Raw genomic sequence first — 20,693 nt, 5'->3', positions numbered from 1 at the left:
TCAAATAAAGCACTTGTGAAACAGTTTGAATTCATGACATCCAGAAATACATCGTACTATATGATAGTATCATTTATTTTGAGAGACAAATATAGGGCCTGAAGATGGCTTAGTGGAATGCCAAAACTGATAGTCAAAATAAAATAAAATAACATGTCAGTTACACAGCTGATGGAAAATTTCATTGACATTTAAAATCTCCTCTATGCGGTGAGTAGTCTCTTTCATAATACTGCAGTTATTACTCCATAAATTAGAAGAATAACGGGGGTTGTTTCTCACACTGTAGACATTTTTCAGATCTTCCAACCATGTGACAGGTAATTTAGTGTTATGTGGTCAAAGCATAAGACCAAGAAGGTGGACACTATTTTCCAAACACTACTTGCCAAATACAAGGCAGTAAAATCTGCCATATCCTATGGTGAACACAAGAATTTAATTTTTTGTCCATTGGAAAAGGAAAATTGTAGGAGTATATTCCATGAATATTACAACAATTTGTTATTAGATTTTATCAGAGTGCTGAAGTAGACATATACAGAATTTAATCAATTTTTATGCAGGGAAATGCTTTGAATTAAAAAAGAAACTGGTTCACTTGGGATATTCATGATGTTTTTTTAGTAAAAAAGCATTATACATTTAGAGTGTGTCAATGCACTTTGAATGAATTGATGATGATTTTTCAGATATTAAAGCATGTCAATGGTAAAATCTTTACAACAGGTTATTAAAGCATGTCAATGGTAAAATCCTTACAATGGGAGTAAAGTTCAGCTGATGAAAATTTTACCAATGCCTAACTTGATTCATATCTGCATTCCCTTTGCACTTCACTTGGAAATAATTGACTAACTCATAACCTAAAGTAGTATGCTGAAAGAGTTTTATTCCATATCACTTGGAATTCATGTTCCATGTTTTGGCACCTCACTGGGTTTTCTCCTTTTAGCTGTTATGTAGATTTTCAAGGGCCTATGATTGTCATTATTGTATGTCAATAACTGCTTACCTAGCCTCAAAATGCTACATTGTGGGATTACATACCAGACGTGCTATTGGTGAAAGCTCCGGAAAAACTTCCAATCTCTGTCTGTCTGTCTCTCTCTTTCTCTCTGTTGTTATGATAAATAATCTTCAACTGATATTACAAAATCAATAATTAATATTACTTCCATGAATATTTGAGTAATTCACAATTCATTCATGCATTCAGGTGACAAATACAAAAAGTTTAAATATTCTTCCTGCATTTACTTAACAAGTTAATTGTTGTATCACTTACTTTGCCATCTCGAGAACCATCATCGGTCTCAAAGTTGTTGAGAAACTTTGTGAGAATCTGTTCCTCAGTCTCCTCACCACTAATATAACGGGGGTTGTTTCTCACACTGTAGACATTTTTCAGATCTTCCAAAGTGATTACACCATCTCCAGTGCGATCCAATTTCTTAAATGCCTCATCAATTACTTTGAGGCGAGATGCTGACATTGGAGGCTAAACAGAAAGAGAATAATTTGTATTATCATATTAACAAATAGCAGCTCTGGTTTATGAAACATGCATTAATAACTGGTGAATTGATGCGCTGGCCACATGCCACCTCAAGACTGCTGGCTAATGATATCAGATGCAGATGATGTACTTGTGGTTAGCCAGCAAGTCAATGTCATACATATGGTGCAATGTCAAGAAATTTAATAGGTATTAAGAGCAAATTCAGAACTAAAAAATGCATGATGAAATTTGAGGAAGACTTAGTAATAAGCATCCTGGTGTAGAGGAAAGAGTTGAAAAGAAATAAGTCACCAGGTAGATGGAATACCACTTCAGTGTTACAGAGAGTACTCTTCAGCATTGGCCTCTTACTTAGCTTGCCTTTATTGCAAATCTCTCACCTGGCACAAAGTCATAAGTGACTAGAAAAAAGGGTGTGTGACTCCTGGACTCCTGTGTATCAGAAGGGTAAGAGAACGGACCCAGAAAATTACAGACCACTATCCTTAACATTGATCTGGAGCATAATTGTTGAATATATCCTAAGTTCTAATATAATAAATATCCTTGAGATGGGAAAGATTTTGTCCATGAATCAGCACAGTTTTAGAAAGTATTACTTGTGCAAAACTCAGCTTGCTCTTCTCTCACATGATATCCTGCAAATTATGGATAAAGGGCAACAGGTGGATTTCATACTCTCACATTTCTGAAAAGCATTTGAGATGGAACCTGCTGTAGACTGTTAATGAGGGTATAGGTATACGGAATAAGTTCCCTGGCATGTGAGTGGGTTGAAGACTTCTTAAGTAACAGAACACATTATGTTGTCCTCAATGGCTACTGTTCATCAGAGGCAACAGTATCATCAGGAGTGCCCCAGGGAAGTGTGAAAGGATTGATGTTATTTTCTATATAGATAAATGATCTCACAGATAGAATGAGTATCAATCTGCAGCTACTTGCTGAAGATGGTGTGGTGTGTGTTATCATTGACTGTAGGAGGATACAATATGACTTAGATTAAATTTATAATTGGTGTGATGAATGTCAGCTAGCACTAAATGTAGAAAAGCATTAGTTAATACAGATGTGTAGGAAAAACAAACATTATGCTTGAATACATTATTAGTAGTATACTGCACGACACAGTCACATCAATTAGATACGTGGGCGTAACATTTCAAAGTGATATGAAATGAAATGAGCATGTAAGGATTACAGTAGGGAAGGTGAATGGCCGACTTTGGTTTATTGGGAGAATTTTGGGAAAATGTGGTTCATTTGTGAAGGAGACCACATGCAGGACACTAGTTTGACACATTCTTGAGTACTGCTCAAGTGTTTGGATTCTGCACCAGGTCAGATTGAAGAAAGAGGTGGGCTGCTGGAATCATTACTGCTGGGTCCAAACAACACACAAGTACTACAGAGATGCTTTTGGGAACTCAATGGGAATCCTTGAAGGGAAGGCAATGTTCTTTTCGAGGAACACTACTGAAAAAATTTATAGAACACGCATTTGAAGATGACTGCAGAATGATTCTACTGCCGCCAAAATACATTTTGCATAAGTTTCATGAAGATAAGATATGAGAAATTAGAGCTCATATGGAGGTGTACAGACAGTCATTTTTCCCTCACTCTGTTGTAAGTGGAACAGAAAAGGAAATTACTAGTAGTAGTTATGGGTACCTTCCACCACACACCATACAGTGGCTTGTGGAATATGCATTTAGATGTAGATATCTATAAATCAAAATGTGTGGTGTTAATATCCAGGATCTCATTGCAAACCTCTGGATCAATTTCAGCCAAATTGGGAACAGAAATAACAGGCCTCACAGGTATCAGCACTGTGTGGTTTATAACCTCTTAGCTCCAATAAAAGGGAGATACGGGACAAAGTGTGTTTTTTCCTGCCTTTAGCATATAGGCTGCCTCAAATGACTGGTATGTTGAGTTGGAGTTGCATATGCCTGCTTTATTGACCTGCTTTGTATGGCGGCCTGTACATCAGAGGCAAGTAAGTGATTTTCAAGCCCCAGATGTGTTGCACGCCTTGCATGACAGGTGTATTGTGGGAGTAGTATTGACCTGCTTTATTGAACTATACCGCAGGGGCTACAAATCCTAATGAGCATGGATTGGGACATGTCAAGATGGTTAAAGGAGGGGATGGAGATAGTGATGGGGTGTGCAAAATGGACAGAGAGAGGGCAGGAGAGGATTTTCATGAGGCAGGTGAAAGTTGTAGAGAGGTGGTGAGGATGTGGTTAAGGAATAGGGGGAGGCAGAGATGGAAAGAGAGGGGGAAGAGGATATAGTTAGAGGAAAGGGGGAGGAAGATGTGGTCAGAGAGAAGGGGTGAAGGAAATGGATAAAGAGAGGGGGAGGAGGAGAGGAAGAGACAGAGAGAGTGGGAAGGAGGAGATAAACAGAAGAGGTGAGAGCGTGACAGACAGAGGGAGGATGAGATGGACACAGAGAGTGGGAAGAGGAGGTGTATTCAATAAATGTGTCAAATGCATATGCGAGTGAGACAACAGGGAAAAAGCAAGTTTACAATATTTACAAGAAACAAGAGGGAATAATAAGAATGGAAGACCAAGAATGAAGTGCTTGAAATAAAAAGGGTGTAAGACAGGGATGCTGTCTTTTGCTGATGTTGGACACTCTATATATCTAAGAGGCAATGACGGAAATTAAAGAAAGATTTAAGAGTATGATTAAAATTCAGGGTGAAAAAATATCAGTTACAAGAATCACTGATCACATTATTATCCTCAGCGAAACTGAAGAAGAATTACAGTACAAATTGAATGGAAAGAAAGTTTATGCAGGAGTTTTCAAACTGTGTGTCACGATTGCCAGTGGTGTCGTGAATTAACAGAAGGGGCCTCATGGTGGTTTCATAAAAGTAATAATTTGGCTTATTTGCTTTCTGAATGAGGAACAATGTGTGTGCTAGTAGTGATATCTAGCAGACTAGCAAGTAAGCGTTGTTACTGTGGCAGAGTAGTAGCTGACAATCAAATCGTTACACATGACTCATTCTTTTCTATTCAATAATAATCAGTTTGAAGGTTAGTTCTGTCGAATGCACATCATTTCATTGATTGACTGAGGGAGTTATGGGACTAAACAGTGAGGCCATTAGTAGTACATTGTTTCTGATTTTTGTTTGCATGCAGTACTGAGATTTTTGTTTCTCTGTCAACATGTACAAATTTGTAAATGTACATAATGGTACAAAATGTGATACTACTGGTATTTCAACTGTATTGAGCAGTTCTAAGGACAAGAATAGACGAAAATGTAGGAAGTACTGGGTGGTTATAATTACACTTTCCCTATTCAAGACTTTATAACACAGAAACTAATTCAAATCAAATAAAATTTTATTGTCGTTAAACAACTTAGTGTTGTAATAGACAGTGTCAAAAAATACAAGGGTAGGTACCAAAACACAATACAATACATACATACAGGTTTTTTATTTTTTTAAGGCACCAATTAGTTTTTAAAAAATATACAGAAAAGAAAAGTATTTACAGTTATACATCTCCTTGGATCAAATTTGTCTCATTACCGTATGAGAACCAAACTTGGTAGCATTAATGTCAAGGACATGAGGAAGATAATCAATGCAGAATCAATTAAATTGAAACACTTTTAATGGGCTGCTATGGTACCTCACACTATTACATACCGGTATCAGTACTGCTACAAAAGGGGCTCAATATGGTGCCCATCAGTGCCCAGAAGAGTCTGAAAGTGCAGGATTGCACTCTGCACAGCAGAGTGAAGTATGTCGAAAACATATGCTGTCTACCTGTGTTGATATGCTGCACTTCAGATTAACACATGTACGAATGTTCTCCTGGAAAATCCTGTCCTTCAGATAGCCTCATAACCAGAAATGACAGGGAGTGAGAATCAGGTGATTGTGCTGGCCAAGCGTTTGGAAACAATCATTTCCAAATTTGTTTCAGAGAAGCAGGTGAACTTCTCGAGCGTTGTGCAGTGGGGCCCCATCTTGCATGAAAACTGTTGAGTTCAATGTGTCTATCTTCTGTAGGGCAGGTATGACATGGTGGTGAAGCATACCACAGTAACACTGGCCAGTCACACTGCATGTCTTTGCTCCATGAGTGCCAACCTGTTCAAAAATGAATGGGCAAATGATGAACGTAGCTGTGAAGTCACACCATATGGTAATATGTTCACCATACAGAGGAACTTCATGCACAGTGACTGGAGGTGAATATCTCCACACTTGGCAATCCTGTGTGTTCACTTTACCTGTCAGAGAAAATGAGCTTTGTCTGTCCATAGCATAGTCCAGGGCCAGACCTTGTCAACTTCAATCCTTGTGAGAAAGTGGAGAGCGAAGTCAACAGGTCGTTGTGCATCCTGTGGTGCAATCTGGCATACAATATGGATCTTGTACGGACACCATTTGAGAATGGTCTGAAGCAGCTTCCATAGAGTGGATCACAGAATGTTCAACTGCTGGGACACAGCACGTGCACTGCCTGATGATTGGAAATTGCACACAGCATTGCCTACCACAGCAACTGAGATTTCAACAACTACCTGTGGTGCAACTGGTCGTCAGCTCCTCCCAGAGTGACGCACAGTTCTCCAGTTGATTTGAACTTCATCATCATGCTCTGCACAGCAGGTGGAGAAAGAGAATCCTTCCATAATCCTTTCAACTGGCGATATTCTCGAAGTGCAGCTGCAGCATTACTGTTATTTTGAAAACAAAGCTTCACCAATAATGCCCTGCTCCTTTTGTCCAAGCTCATGTTGACATGTCAACAAGTGCACTATGAGACTATGAATCATGCTGACTGATCATGACACCTGGTGGCCATAGTTGGAACTGGACGGCGCCACTGTGATGCATGGAAATCATGCAGCCCATTCTCTGGACATTAATGCTACCAAGTTTGGTACTCGTACGGTTACTGGCTTCGGTGTTATAACGTGTTAAATAGGGAAAGTTTAATTCTAACCAACCGGCATGTCGACATTTACTTGAATATCGGTAGTTTGAAAGTTTTAGCTAATGAAAGCATTCTTCCTAATAAAAAGAAACGACATTTGGACTCAATTCATGGTAGTTTGGTAAACAAACCACTAGTACACTTTTCACACAAGTTAAAAGAAATGACAAAACAAATAAAAAGCTCTCACTAAGCAAGCTACGATTTCTGCAAAGGTCATTCTTTCATCTTACAAAGTACCCTACAGTGTGTTGAGACAGAGGTCGTAGTATGGCTGGCTGTCACGTCGGATTGCAAGCTCCGACCTCTAAACCAGGGACGTAACTAAAGTGGAGTTCGGAGCCCCCACCCCCGCTATGACCTACATGAAATTAGAAACAATCTAGTTGCCGTGTAGTGTAACTGAAAGATATTTTAGATTTAAGCTATTGATATGTCGATAGCATCATCGGCTATCGCCTATCCATAATTCAGCGAAAACCAACGTCTGTCTATTGCTGGCAGTACTTGAGCTCAGTTGTTACTTTGTTAATCAAAAAATGGTTCAAATGGCTCTGAGCACTATGGGACTTAACATCTGAGGTCATCAGTCCCCTAGAACTTAGAACTACTTAAACCTAACTAGGACATCACACACATCCATGCCCGAGGCAGGATTCGAACCTGCGACCGTAGCAGTCACGCGGTTCCGGACTGAAGCGCCTACAACCGCTCGGCCACCACGGCCGGCTTTGTTAATCAACTCAGTTCTTACTTGCAGTTGAATTTAAGGGAAGCGCTGCTGTTCAAATTCAGATTGAAAGAAGAAGAGTGTAAAACGACCTTACAGGTTGAAGGGAGATTGGAGTATGACTTTTTCTTAGTTGTTTGCCAAAATACAGCGCTCTTAAGTAACGAGATTATATCTCTTCTTGGTGGAAACTCCGAGATCAGTTTCATAGTTTATCGTTCTTGATAGAAATTCGATATTTTGTGGAGCAAAGTTGACAAAATGCGGTATTATGTACAACACCGTTATAAACTACTGGCCATTAAAACTGCTACACCAAGAAGAAATGCAGATGATAAACGGGTATTCAAAAATGGTTCAAATGGCTCTGAGCACTATGGGTCTATGGGACGTAACTTGTGAGGTCATCACTGCCCTAAAACTTAGAACTACTTAAACCTAACTAACCTAAGGGCGTCACACACATCAATGCCCGAGGCAGGATTCGAACCTGCGACCATAGCGCCTAGAACCGCTCGGCCACCCCGGTCGGCAACGGGTATTCATTGGACAAATATATTATACTAGAACTGACATGTGATTACATTTTCATGCAATTTGGGTGCATAGGTCCTGAGAAATCAGTTCCCAGAACAACCACCTCTGGACATAATAACGACCTTGATACACCTGGGCATTGAGTCAAACAGAGCTTGGATGGCGTTTACAGGCACAGCTGCCCATGCAGCTTCAACACAATACCACAGTTTGTGATGAGCCAGTTGCTCGGCCACCATTGACCAGACGTTTTCAATTGGTGAGAGATCTGGAGAATGTGCTGGCCAGGGCAGCAGTCGAACATTTTCTGTATCCAGAAAGGCCCGTACAGGACCTGCAACATGCGGTCGTGCATTATCCTGCTGAAATGTAGGGTTTTGCAGGAATCGGATGAATGGTAGTGCCACGGGTCGTAACACATGTGAAATGTAACGTCCATTGTTCAAAGTGTCATCAATGTGAACAAGAGGTGACTGAGACGTGTAACCAATGGCACCCCATACCATCATGCTGGGTGATACGCCAGTATGGCTCCTGTCTGTGATGCAGCGCCAAGGGTAACCGCAGTAATGGTTCAAATGGGACTTAACATCTATGGTCATCAGTCCCTAGAACTTTGAACTGCTTAAACCTAACTAACCTAAGGACATCACACAACACCCAGTCATCACGAGGCAGAGAAAATCCCTGACCCCGCCGAGAATCGAACCCGGGCGTGGGAAGCGAGAACGCAACCGCACGACCACGAGCTGCGAACCGCAGTCATGGTCTCCGAGCTGATAGTCCATGCTGCTGAAAACGTCGTCGAACTGTTCGCGCAGATGGTTATTGTCTTGCAAACGGCCCTATCTGCTGACTCAGGGATCGAGACTGCTAGTGATACGAGGCCGTTGGGATCCAGCACGACGTTCCGTATTACGCTCCTGAACCCTGAACCCACCGATTCTTTATTCTGCCAACAGTCATTAGATCTTGACCAATGCGAGCAGCAATGTCGCGATACGATACACCGCAATCGCGATAGGCTACAATCCGACCTTTATCAAAGTCGGAAACGTTATGATAGGCACTTCTCCTCCTTACACAAGGCATCACAACAACGTTTCACCAGGCAACGCCGGTCAACTGCTGTTTGTGTATGAGAAATCGGTTGGAAACTTTCCCCATGTCAGCACGTTGTAGGTGTCGCCACCGGCGCTAACCTTGTGTGAATGCTCTGAAAAGCTAATCATTTGTATACCACAGCGTCTTCTTCCTGTCGGTTAAATTTCGCGTCTGTAGCACGTCATCTTCATGGTGCAGCAATTTTAATGGCCAGTAGTGCATTTCTCCATTAATCGCTGAGAAACGCTCAGCTTTTGAATGTTGAAATGGTTTTCCCATTCATAGCCAATGTCCTACAGTCATACGTCAAAGCTGGTAATTTAGACTTTTTGTAAACTTAATGTTTCAGACGCGCTGGAAGTATCGTTCGGATATATTGTTTAGTTTGACGGAAGTACTCCAGGCCATTTTATTTTCACGTAATTCTTTTACTTTCTATCCGGTCATTGACTTCAACTGCCCTAGATACAACTACTCAGCAGATGGTTCTATGGCCTTCTTTTTACTTCGTACTATTTACTTTTCGATGTGATGATTATACGTTGTAACAGTCTGATTATAACAATAATGTTCTCCCGTTAGTTGGTGAAGTTCAGCTGAACTAGACGCAAAGAGTTAATGACAACTGTACAACTAAGGTCGTTCAGATATGATCCAATAACATGCTTTTTGTTTTATTTATCCCGTTTGAAGGTTTGAAAACGTCCCGTATCACTGTTGAGAAAGTTTCTTACTATAATTCTACGTTAAAGCACCCGGACGCACGATCGTGTACTTGCAAGGAAGGAGTTTTATACAGCGTCTTATGCTCGATTCGAAAGCGCGACCAGTTGCGTGGTGTTCCCCGAGGAGATGTGCGAAGCTAATCGACCACTGGGGGTCGGCGAACTCTGATGGTTACAATGCAGCTAGACCATTCACCGCTCTTTTGCTTTACCGCTTGATCGTTCATATTATTCCCAGCGTTTTAAAGGCGCAAGGTGAAATAACTACTAAATCACAACAATAATAAGACTTACCACTTTTCGAATGTTTCATTTGATGCAGACTTCTTAAATTCTGATACCACGTTTATTACAACTGGTTCGGTCTTAGAGAATATCACGTTAGACTAGTAAGTATATTATTAAGATGCACTAATGCAGCTTATGGACAGGAAAACAATCATATAAGATATATGCTTGTGCCTTAATGACAGGAAAAATCAATTACACGGCTTTATCGGCGACTTTGAGAATAAAGCATGCTTTACTTGACAAAAAGTTTTTTGTTTTTGTTTCTGTCATCACGTTCCTATTGGTAGAGTTCATTTGAGTTGCTCTTTGTGTTGAAGGCTTAACGTTTTATCAATACGAAAGGAAGATGACAGTCAACTGGCAGAGAAACGTATACTTAAAAAAAAAACGAAAAGCAATTTTGAACGTTAGGTCTTTGCCAGCATCACATAAGAAGGTAGAACTAGAAGATGTGCATATCATTGGTTGTCTGAAACTGAGCTCAGGTATCAGCCTCTGCTTTACGAACTTTTTATTCGAAAGCAGAGAATGTACAACCACGGTGGAAGATCGCTATGAAGTGCGTGGAAAAGGTACCACGTTTTCCTGTTACGAGCATTGTACAAGTTACAGGGGGTGGACAAAAATATGGAAACACGAAAAACACTGCCACGCTCAATACGATGTATGAAACGTTGGCGTTCGAAACAGCTTCCAGTCGTCTCAGAATGGATAAATACAAGTCCTGTGTGGTTTCAAGAGACTCTTATACCATTCTTTCTGCAAAATAGTTACAAGTTCAGGTAACGATGATAGTGGATAGAGATAACACACCCTTCTCTCCAAATTAGATCACAAACGTTCATTATTGATATTTGGTGACTGTTGGTCAGGGGAGACGCGACAATTCATCCTCGTGCTCGCAGAAGTAGTCCTGGACGATGTGAGCTGTGTGAACAGTGGCCCTGCCGTCTTAGAACACAGCATCATTATTGGGAAACAAAAAGTGAACCATGGGATGGACCTGATCAGCCAGAATGGTTACATAATCCTAAGCAGTAATGCGACTTTGCAGAGTAAACAGGAGGCCCATGAAATATCGCGATATGGCAGCCCAAAGCATCACAGAACAACCGCCACGCTTCACTCTTGGGACGTAAACTCGTCTAGAAGTTGGAAACAGTGTGAAACAAGACTCATTCGGCCGAAAGACATTATTCAATTGCTCTATAGTGCAAGTTTAATGGCTTCGGCACCACGTTTTCCTGTTACGAGCATTTTCATCACTGATGAGTGGTTTTAGAATTCCAGCTCGCCCTGCATTTCGCTGCTTGTGGAGCTCCTTGCGTGTTGTTTTGGTGCTGACAAGGTTCACGAGTGCACATTCAGTTCTGCAGTATAATCCTCTTCAAAGACCGTCTACCACGATTACTCAGCACACACTTTCGTCTGCGTTGTGATTTAGCGGATAATGTTTTTCTGCTTTCCCTGTATGCAGTATAAACCTTCGGTTACCGTGGTTACGGAAGCACGCACAGTACGAGCACCAACAATCTTCCCAAGTTTGAATTCACTTAGCTCCGACGTCATGCACTCACGACAGGGAACAGTGTTCTCGTCACGGCTAGCACTAGCAACGTGTTGAAGACATTGCACAGGTGCCGTTCGTGGTGAAATACAAATACGCAACCTACAGGCATGGGTATATCTACATTTATGCGCAAGCATACATTTCTCACAGTGTTTACACATTCTTGTCCAGTTCCTGGATTAGGACTTATTTCCGCTCCATTTACGTACGGAGAGCAGGGAGAATGAATGCTCAGATGTCTCTCTGTGCGCTATTTTTTGTCTACTATTGTTTTGGCGATCAGCACGGGGGCAATACCTAGGGGGTTGTAATATATTGCTAGAATCTTCAGTTTGTACTGCTTCTGGAAACTTGTGAGCAGACTTTCACAGGGTAGTGTGCTTCTCTCTTCAAGTTCCTATCAGTTCAGGTTTTTCGATATCTCCCTGACGGTCTCCTGAGTCACACAAACTTGTGACCATTCGTGCTGTCATTTCTCTACGTTCAGTATCCCCTGTTAATCTGTTTGGTGAGGGTCCCAATCATTTGAACAATATTCTACGTAAGATGGGTCGCAAGAGTGTTTTTTTAGCAACTTCTGAGGTCATCAGTCCCCTAGAACTTAGAACTACGTAAACTTAACTAACGTAAGGACATCACACACATCCATACCCGAGGCAGGATTCGAACCTGCGACCGTAGCAGTCGCGCGGTTCCAGACTGCAGCGCCTAGAACCGCTCGGCCACCTCGGCCGGCCATACGACAATTCAGAACATTCATTAAGGGCAGGCCGTTCATAAGCTGTAACTTGTCACGAGACGCCGTATAGGCGATTTTCATTTCAGTTATGACGATACGAAAATAAGGACAATACCTCCCACTCGAGAAACGAGCTTGGGCCCCTTCATTTAGCAATCTGTCGGGCTGACCCTGCAGCTCCCGAGGCAGACTGCATTCTAATGTTTAATAGATTGTTTGCATTTTCCTAGTATCCTACAACGAGTCGAATCTGCCGCCTGCTCTATCTACGACTGATGAGGAGAACACGGCAAGTGCCATAACCTGACTTCCCAGAAACTTCGCTCAGTGGAAGAGGAGTCAAAATTAGCGGACACGTGTCTCGGCTTAGCATTAGATACTCTATCGTTTCTGAGAAAACTCAGGGCCAAAGTTTTCGACGCAATTTAGATGCCTTTAAGCGGGCGATAAGCGAAGCCGAAAAGGATAGCACAGCGGCTGCCTGTTTTCGAAACTCGATTATTGTTTTTTATTTTATTTATTTTATCATTTACCTACCCATGTCCGTAGAAGGTTATTACACAAATGTTTCATATCAAGTTTGGGGGTACAAGGACGATTTATCAACTATAAAATTAGAACTGGACTGCACAACAAGTCTAATACATTTATTACATAAATGATGTGTGTATGGTGTTTTCAGAGGTTACAATCTTTTTAAATTCTCATAATCTTACATTTCATTCTTACATCAATTCATATGTTAATTCGTATGTTTTATTCTTGAGTTTATTCTTCAGGAACGCCGGCCGGGGTGGCCGAGCGGTTCTAGGCGCTTCAGTCTGGAACCGCGCGACCGCTACGGTCGCAGGTTCGAATCCTGCCTCGGGCATGGATGTATGTGATGTCCTTAGGTTAGTTAGGTTTAAGTAGTTCTAAGGTCTAGGGGACTGATGACCTCAGATGTTATGTCCCATAGTGCTCAGAGCCATTTGAACCATTTTCTTCAGGAAGATTTGGTGCATTCCACTGGATATTACCGATTGTAGAAACATTCGAAGCAGAAATTCCGAACACTACGGGCATCGTGCGAGGGCAGGTTCGCCACAGCCACGTTTCTTCATATGAATCTCACTTCAGAAAGGAACGTCGTTAACATTGCTGAAGATTTCATGCGTTGGCAATAATTTCGGAGCTAACCATGCATAACGGATCACTTTACCGAAAAGTGACGCTTGCAGTTGATTATGAATCAACAGGAATTTCACCGAAAACAATTTCAGATAATTTCCTTGTTTATTTATTGTTTTTCTTTTAATTCATTCACCAGATATACAATTAGTAGACGAATGAGGATAACGTTATTTCAATATACATTGGAAAACTTTCGTGTAGTAATCTTCTACGGATATGGGAAGATAAATGAAAAAAAAAATAATAATCGGGTTTTGAACACAGGGCGCAAAAAGTGTAAAGCCTCGACGCTGGTCACTGTGCCACGGCTTAGGTGAACCATTTACTCCCTAAAATTCACATAACATACATCGAAAACTTTGACCGCCGTTTTCTCGTTACGGTCAAGTATCTACGGATAAGTCAAGAGACGTGTTCGCTTATTTTAACCCATCTTCCACTGAGCGAAGTTTCTGGGAAATCCGGTTATGGCACTTCCCGTTCCTCATCGTGAACTGCGTGATCTTTCCAATCAAATTCATATGCCTACAAAGTATTACACCGGGTTATTTGTTTGGTTTGGCTGATTCCATTTCTTGCCCACTGATATTTTAGTCACTGGATACTAATGGTTTTTCGACTGGTAAAGTGCAAAGCGTTTCTAAAAAATTTAAAACAAATTGCCAGTCTTTGCCGCACTTTTAGATCAAAATTTGAATGAATATTTGTGCAGCTTCTTTCAGACAATACTTCATTATCGATAACTGCATCATTTCTGGACAGTAATATTGTCTGCAAGGTCTTTAGCATACATCAAGAGCAAAGGTCCAACACACTTCGCCGCCCTGTTTAGCCGCGCGGCCTCAGGCGCCTTGCCACGGTTCGCGCGGCTCCACCTGTCGAAGGTTCGAGTCCTCCCTTGGGCATGAGTCTGTGTGCTGTCCTTAGCGTAGGTTAGTTTAAGTTATATTAAATAGTGTGTAAGCCTAGGGACCGATGACTTCAGCACTTTGGTCCCATAGAAGCTTACCACAAATATCCGAAAGATTTCCAACACACTTCCCTGGGGACACCTTGAAGTTACTTCTACATCCATGGGTGACTTTCCATCCAAGTAACAATTTGCGTCCCCCTACCAAGAAATGTTCAATCAAGTCAAAAGTTTCGGTACGACACATTCGATCATACTTTATTTTACAATCGTACATGCGGCACTGAGTCAGATGATTTTCTGAAGTGAGAAAATTATGTATCTAACCAACTACCCCAACCAATGTCTTTCAGAACGTCATGTAAGAAAAGTGCGAGTTTTGTTTCATATGACCGATGTTTTAGGAACCCATGCTGGTTGGTATGGTGGAGGTTATTCTGTTTTACATATCATATTAAGTTTGAGATCAGCATATTTTCTAAGATTCTGCAACAGAGAGAAGTCAAGGCAGGGCCGCTGAGAGCCAGCATTGGACCTGCAACAGGATGTGTCATTGGGGCCCATCTCCAAATATACCAATCCAATTTTATTGTTATTTTAAAGAAGGGTTAATAAGATTTAAACATAACACAGTTGTGGAGCATTGGAACTACACAAAGATACTCATTAGGATGAAATATCTCTATATAAAAGGCAATGTCCCAACTGACTGACTCATTGACTCATCTTCGCACAAGCCCAGATCACTAAGGAACTAAGGATAGAACATTAAATTTCAAGAGGATATTGATTTAATTCTTTAGACGTCGTTTAAGAAGAGATTTTCTGGAAATTTCACGCCTAAGGGGGTGAAATCGGAGATGAAATGTTTTTTGAAAATATCTCGCTATTCAGGCAGTTTTGAAGCTAGACCTACGAAAATTAGTATTTTGTGTCTCGGTCAGAAACAAAGTTTTGGAAATATAGCTCCTATGGGGATGAAATAGTTGGTGAACTTTTTAAAAAATAAATCATTATTAAAGAACTAATAAAGTATTTTTAAAGCTACATCTATGAAAACTGGCATTTAACGTTTCGGTTGCAAATTAAAAAAAAAAAAATACATGTCTCGCAGCTTTCAGAGAGTCAACCCCGAAGAGAGTGAAATAAGGGATGAAATGTTTTGTGAAAATATTTCATAACAAAAGCATTTTTGAAACTAAATCTATGAAAATTTATAGTTGGCATCTCAGGCAGAAATAAAAAAATAGGTATTTCACTGTTTTTGGCAATGTAACCCCTCAGGAGATGAAATGTTTTATGAAAATATTTCACTGTGAAAGCATTTTTAAGGCTAGATCCTTGAAAATTTGTATTTCGCTTCTCGGTTAGATATGAAAACATACGTGTTTCACTGTTTTTGGAAATTCAATCCCTAATCCACTGATTTACTGACTCATCATCACCCAGCCCAAACCACCAAGAATGGAAGCTCTGAATTTGGAGAGGGTGTGGATCTTATACTCTAGGCATCGTTTAAGAAGAGATTCTTCGAAATTCCACTCCTAAGGGGTGAATAAGGAATGAAAGGCTTTTTGAAAATATGTGGCTATTAAGGTGATTTTGAAGCCAGAATTACGAAACATGGTATTTGATTTCTCAGTCAGAAATAAAAATATGTTTCAGCATTTTTGGAAATTCAATCACTAAGGATCAAAGTTTTTTCAAAATCATTATTAAAATACTACTACAGCATTTTTAAAGCTACATCTATAAAAGCTGATACTTGAATTCTCGGTTAGAAATTAAAAAAAATACGTGTTCCAATATTTTTGTAATGTAACCCCTAAGGGAATGAAATAGGGGATGACAGTTTTCGTGTTAGGGGATGAGAGTTTCAATTGAAGTATCACTACAAGAACTCAAAAGGCAGGATTAACAAAGACCTCCGACTCCAGCTACTACATTCGCTTTTTTGTCAGAAATACAGTCGGAAAAGATCATGCTTCCAGAATGAGATTTTCACTCTGCAGTGGAGTTTGCGCTGATATGAAACTTCCTGAGAGATTAAAACTGTGTGTCGGACCGAGACTCGAACTCGTGACCTTTGCCTTTCGCGGGCAAGTGCTTTACCGACTGAGCTATCCAAGTACGACTCATGGCCCGATCTCACAGCTTTACTTCTGCCAGTACCTCGTCTCCTACATTCCAAACTTTACAGAAGCTCTCCTGCGAACCTTGCAGAACTAGCACTCCTGAAAGAAAGGATATTGCGGAGACATGGCTTAGCCACAGCCTGGGGGATGTTTCCAGAATGAGATTTTCACTCTGCAGCGGAGTGTGCGCATTCTTATGAAGATTGCTTGATTTATGTTATCGGTTCCTGTCATACCTTTCCCCGTTTTAATTAATATGAACATCTCGATTTTGAAGAGAATTATGAACAAACTGTCTCATCCTGACTAGAAAGAAGATGACAAGGAAAACGAAATAATGCTTGTTGACTTTCACTCCAAATTTACTAGTCATGAGGCACACATACATTGTTCGGAATTTACACCGGAGTAGAGATTTAGGAAATGCACGCGAATTGAAATCTGCTGGAAAATGTTTTGTATGGTTAGGTAGAACTTAAAGCACTTAAAGTTTTAACATCAAAACCTTTATAGCAACACTTATAACTAGAGCCCCGATGTTGAAAGAGTTTAAATATATACTTAAGATGCCAGAAAGTACTTTAATAAATAACCGAAATCTTAAGGAAATACTTTGTAAAATGAAGAAATGGTTCAAATGGCTCTGAGCACTATGGGACTTAACATCGGAGGTCATCAGTCCCCTAGAACTTAGAACTACTTAAACCTAACTAACCTAAGAACATCACGCACATCCATGCCCAAGGCAGGATTCGAACTTGCGACCGTAGCAGCAACGCGGTTCCGGACTGAAGCGCCTAGAACCGCTCGGCCACAGCGGCTGACCCTTCAGTACTATAAGCAATGTTTTAACTCGCCTTTGAGTTGAATAGCAATGTCATTCTCAGGTCATCGAGCGTGAAAATTATCTGTTACTGGTCAACATGATTTTATACATCGAAAAGCTGCGTTTAGCATCAGATGACGAATCAGAGCGCACTTGAAGTGGAGAAGGTCGTTTGACTGTTAAAACCTACTCATTCCTATCCACGGAGCAGTGTTTACCTCAGAGTATAAGATCTGACACAAAATGTTGTATCTGGTATTTTTGTCCAAGACTTTTTCCAGTTTAGGTGCAATAATTGTAAGAATTTCACCACTGCTGCCACTGAATAAGATCTAATATTCATTGCTACAACCAAGTGTAACGTGTGAATCCGAATGTCACTGTTTCGCGAAACCTACTTCTGTGCGTCGTTTTTATCGGAGCAACTGATCAGAGAGTAGAACGAGCTGAAAATGTCAGCACCGCGTGGTATCTTGCCCGCAACATTCCATTCCCCGAGGCGGCAATGCTGCCTACCCCTTTATTCCATACACAACACATTAACATGCCTCAAGAAAAGATGAACAAATTATACCGTTTGGCCGCGACGGCGGCTGCTCGATGAGGAACGATGCGGAGGGAGAGTGCTGTGCAGTACTGACAACTTCGCGTGTCATATCAATAATTTACCAGGGCACGAAGGACGCGTGGGAGTCAATGTTCCGTGAAAGCGCATCATTGCTCTGCACACACGGTGACTCGCCTCCAATCACGGTACAATGAATCAATACACTGGTAATAACACAGCGCCAGCCACTGTTAATTAGCATACATTGGCAGTTGTTTCAACGACAGCTTCCGATATCTTCCGATAAACTGTACCAGGGGCACGGTCGAAATTGTAGCTGGCAGACAATAGAAAGTGATTTGTTCTTACCGTCGTTCAGTTATTCAACTTTAGCAAAGTTCTCATTGAACTAAAAGGAATCTAGGACAGCGATTGAATGACTTCTGTCTTCCACATTGCCATTTGACACTGCAAAGATGTCATGCTGTTTACCTGTCTGGCCAAAAATGGAAGTTGTTTGCAACGGGTGCGCTCGAAGACGAAAATTTATACGGAATGACAACGTAATAAATAGTAATTAATGAACAGTCACATAAGAGATTTAGCACTTTCATTTTATTGTTGCAATTTGCCCGCAGCTCGTGGTCTAGTGGCTAGCGTTACTGCCTCTGAATCACGGGGTCCCAGGTTCGATTCCCGGCCGGGTTGGGGTTTTTCTCTGCCCGGAGACTGGGTGCTTGTGCTGTCCTCATCATGATCATCATTCGTGGCAGTGAACAGATTAGACTGTGAAAAAATTGGGACTTAGCACAGGCGCTAATGACAGAGCAGTTGAGCGCCCCACAAACCAACACCATCATCACGGTTGCAACTTGAGCGTCACGCTACTGGATTTGTCGTTTTCTTTATCACTGTACATTGGGGTTGAAACAAATCCGAGGCTGAATAAACTTGTCTGGCCTTTTCCCCCTAATCCACTGTCTCTTCTTCTTTTTTCTTTTTTCTTCATTGACCCATAATATTAACAGGATTTCAATCAATAGTGCACTCTTGCACACCAAATCCACAACTGTCAAAAGTTTGTAAAACAAATCTCTGTCACTGTTGCAAACTCAAAGATCTCGAGACGAAGTGGAGGCGCATTGCAGTCATCTCTTGGTATAGCTATGTATGGAAGCATAGACCTTACTATGTAACTAGTCTCTGGTAGTTCCCCTGTTCTGGGTGCAGCTGACATCTAACAGTTGGGGGCGAGAACGGTGATCTTATGAACAACAAGGGGAATCTGAGAGATGACATAGTTAATAGTAATTCTCTGCTTTGTCATTGGCAGATGCTGCCTGCCGTTGAAGTGAAGAGAACTGTAGAAATAGGGGTGAGAAGAACCAAGCGGTGTCTTAATCTTATTAACCAGTTTTCAATTGTTTGTTGATCCCTGCTATAATCTCTTTAAAAAAACTAATAACCAATAGACGGGGAAAGAGAACAGGCAAAAATCCAACTCGCCTTGTCAATGGCGCTCAAGTTTGAAGTTTATAAATAAACAGTTTTAATTGGTAAAATTTCCATTGGTTTCGAATACTGGATTATTAAAAAAAAACGAAGTAAAGGAGCAATGTTCGTTTAATAAAAATCCTGAGCTACAGTCAAGTGACACGAGAAGCGGTAAGCATTATTGAGCTAATAACGTTGTCGCCATGTAGCATGCATGTACGTGGACTAGTCTATTAGATGACACTCGATGCACAAATTCTTTCTTTTATTCGTTTCTAGAACAGCCAGTTTAAAAGTGAACTGTCATTAGGGACCTTATGATGGTGGAGGCGTAACAATAATATTGCTGATTTGGCTACACTGACCTCTATTATGAGCTGATGACTGATGAATGTTGCCATCTTTAGACATGTTGTAAAACCTAGTAGGGTACAAAATTTATTTTACAATAGCACACTGATAATTTCCAACTGAGCACCCTGGGAAATCCAAACATTTGAGAGACTTGCCCCCCACCCCCACTAGACTTGTGCCCCTGGGATTTTGCCCCCCCCCCCCCGCCCCCCCTTCCCGCGTTCCTACCATCTCTCGTCGAGCCTGGATCAAGGGTACTAGATGGTAGATAAATTTTAAAACGCTTTACGTAAACCTCTATGTCCCATTTTAAGAAAGATTATCATTTTATTGCTACCCCTTAAGTCACGGCACCGGTCCCGTATATTGCTGCAGTATCACTGGGTTCACACGTGACTATCGAAAAATAATGTAGAGCCCTAGTTATTTCCTGCGCCAGAGCTTTGTGTAAATGTGTAAAACTATAGAACATTTAGAGCATGTGTCAGTGATATTCATAATTGGTATAATACGTGGGCAAAATAACTAACCTGATATTTAACAAGACATAAAGTACGATAGTGAGTCTTGCTAACACCGCATTAATCATGAAGGTGATCTTAGAAATGGGCCACGTGACTGATGAAATTTTGAAATTTCGTATAAATGTTCTCCAGGTAGACACCATAAATCCATTTACATACAACGTCCAAGCAAATAGAATTACTTGTCTCCTAATCAAGAAATAAGATTCAGTGAGAAAATTGGTACACCTTATTTGTAACAATCTTTTCTTATTCGGACTCCTTATGCACATCGTAAGTTATGCGCTAAGAAAATCCACTTGAACCTCGGCAAGTTCTGGTCAATGCAATGAGTCTTTTTTCGCAAGTAATGGGTACTTGCCCTCAACCTTTCCCCAAAACATCGACATTTCTATCAAAACCTCATCTATTACATATGGCGAGCAGAGACTTATTTAACCCTTGAGTAGTCGCTCGGATGGCATCGTAAGCCACCCAGTCATTTTCGATTTGTTGTGTTGTCTCCCGCACGGGTTGTC

At 41.0% G+C, this 20,693-nt stretch overlaps 1 protein-coding gene across 2 annotated transcripts in view; it reads right to left on the bottom strand.

Annotated features, from left to right (window-relative positions):
* Nucleotides 1-20,693, bottom strand: part of LOC126298906 (calcyphosin-like protein) — a 328,934-nt gene that overhangs the window by 11,592 nt on the left and 296,649 nt on the right. For both annotated transcript variants that reach the window (XM_049990449.1, XM_049990448.1), the window contains exon 4: nt 1,289-1,501. In XM_049990449.1, the coding sequence (XP_049846406.1) occupies nt 1,289-1,501 (213 nt within the window). The remainder of the gene's footprint in view (nt 1-1,288; nt 1,502-20,693) is intronic.

This window comes from Schistocerca gregaria, chromosome X (assembly GCF_023897955.1).
Source record: "Schistocerca gregaria isolate iqSchGreg1 chromosome X, iqSchGreg1.2, whole genome shotgun sequence".
NCBI classification, from domain to species: Eukaryota; Metazoa; Arthropoda; class Insecta; order Orthoptera; family Acrididae; genus Schistocerca; species Schistocerca gregaria.
Note: the sequence above shows the minus strand (reverse complement) of the source record. Positions and strands in the feature narration are given on the sequence as shown.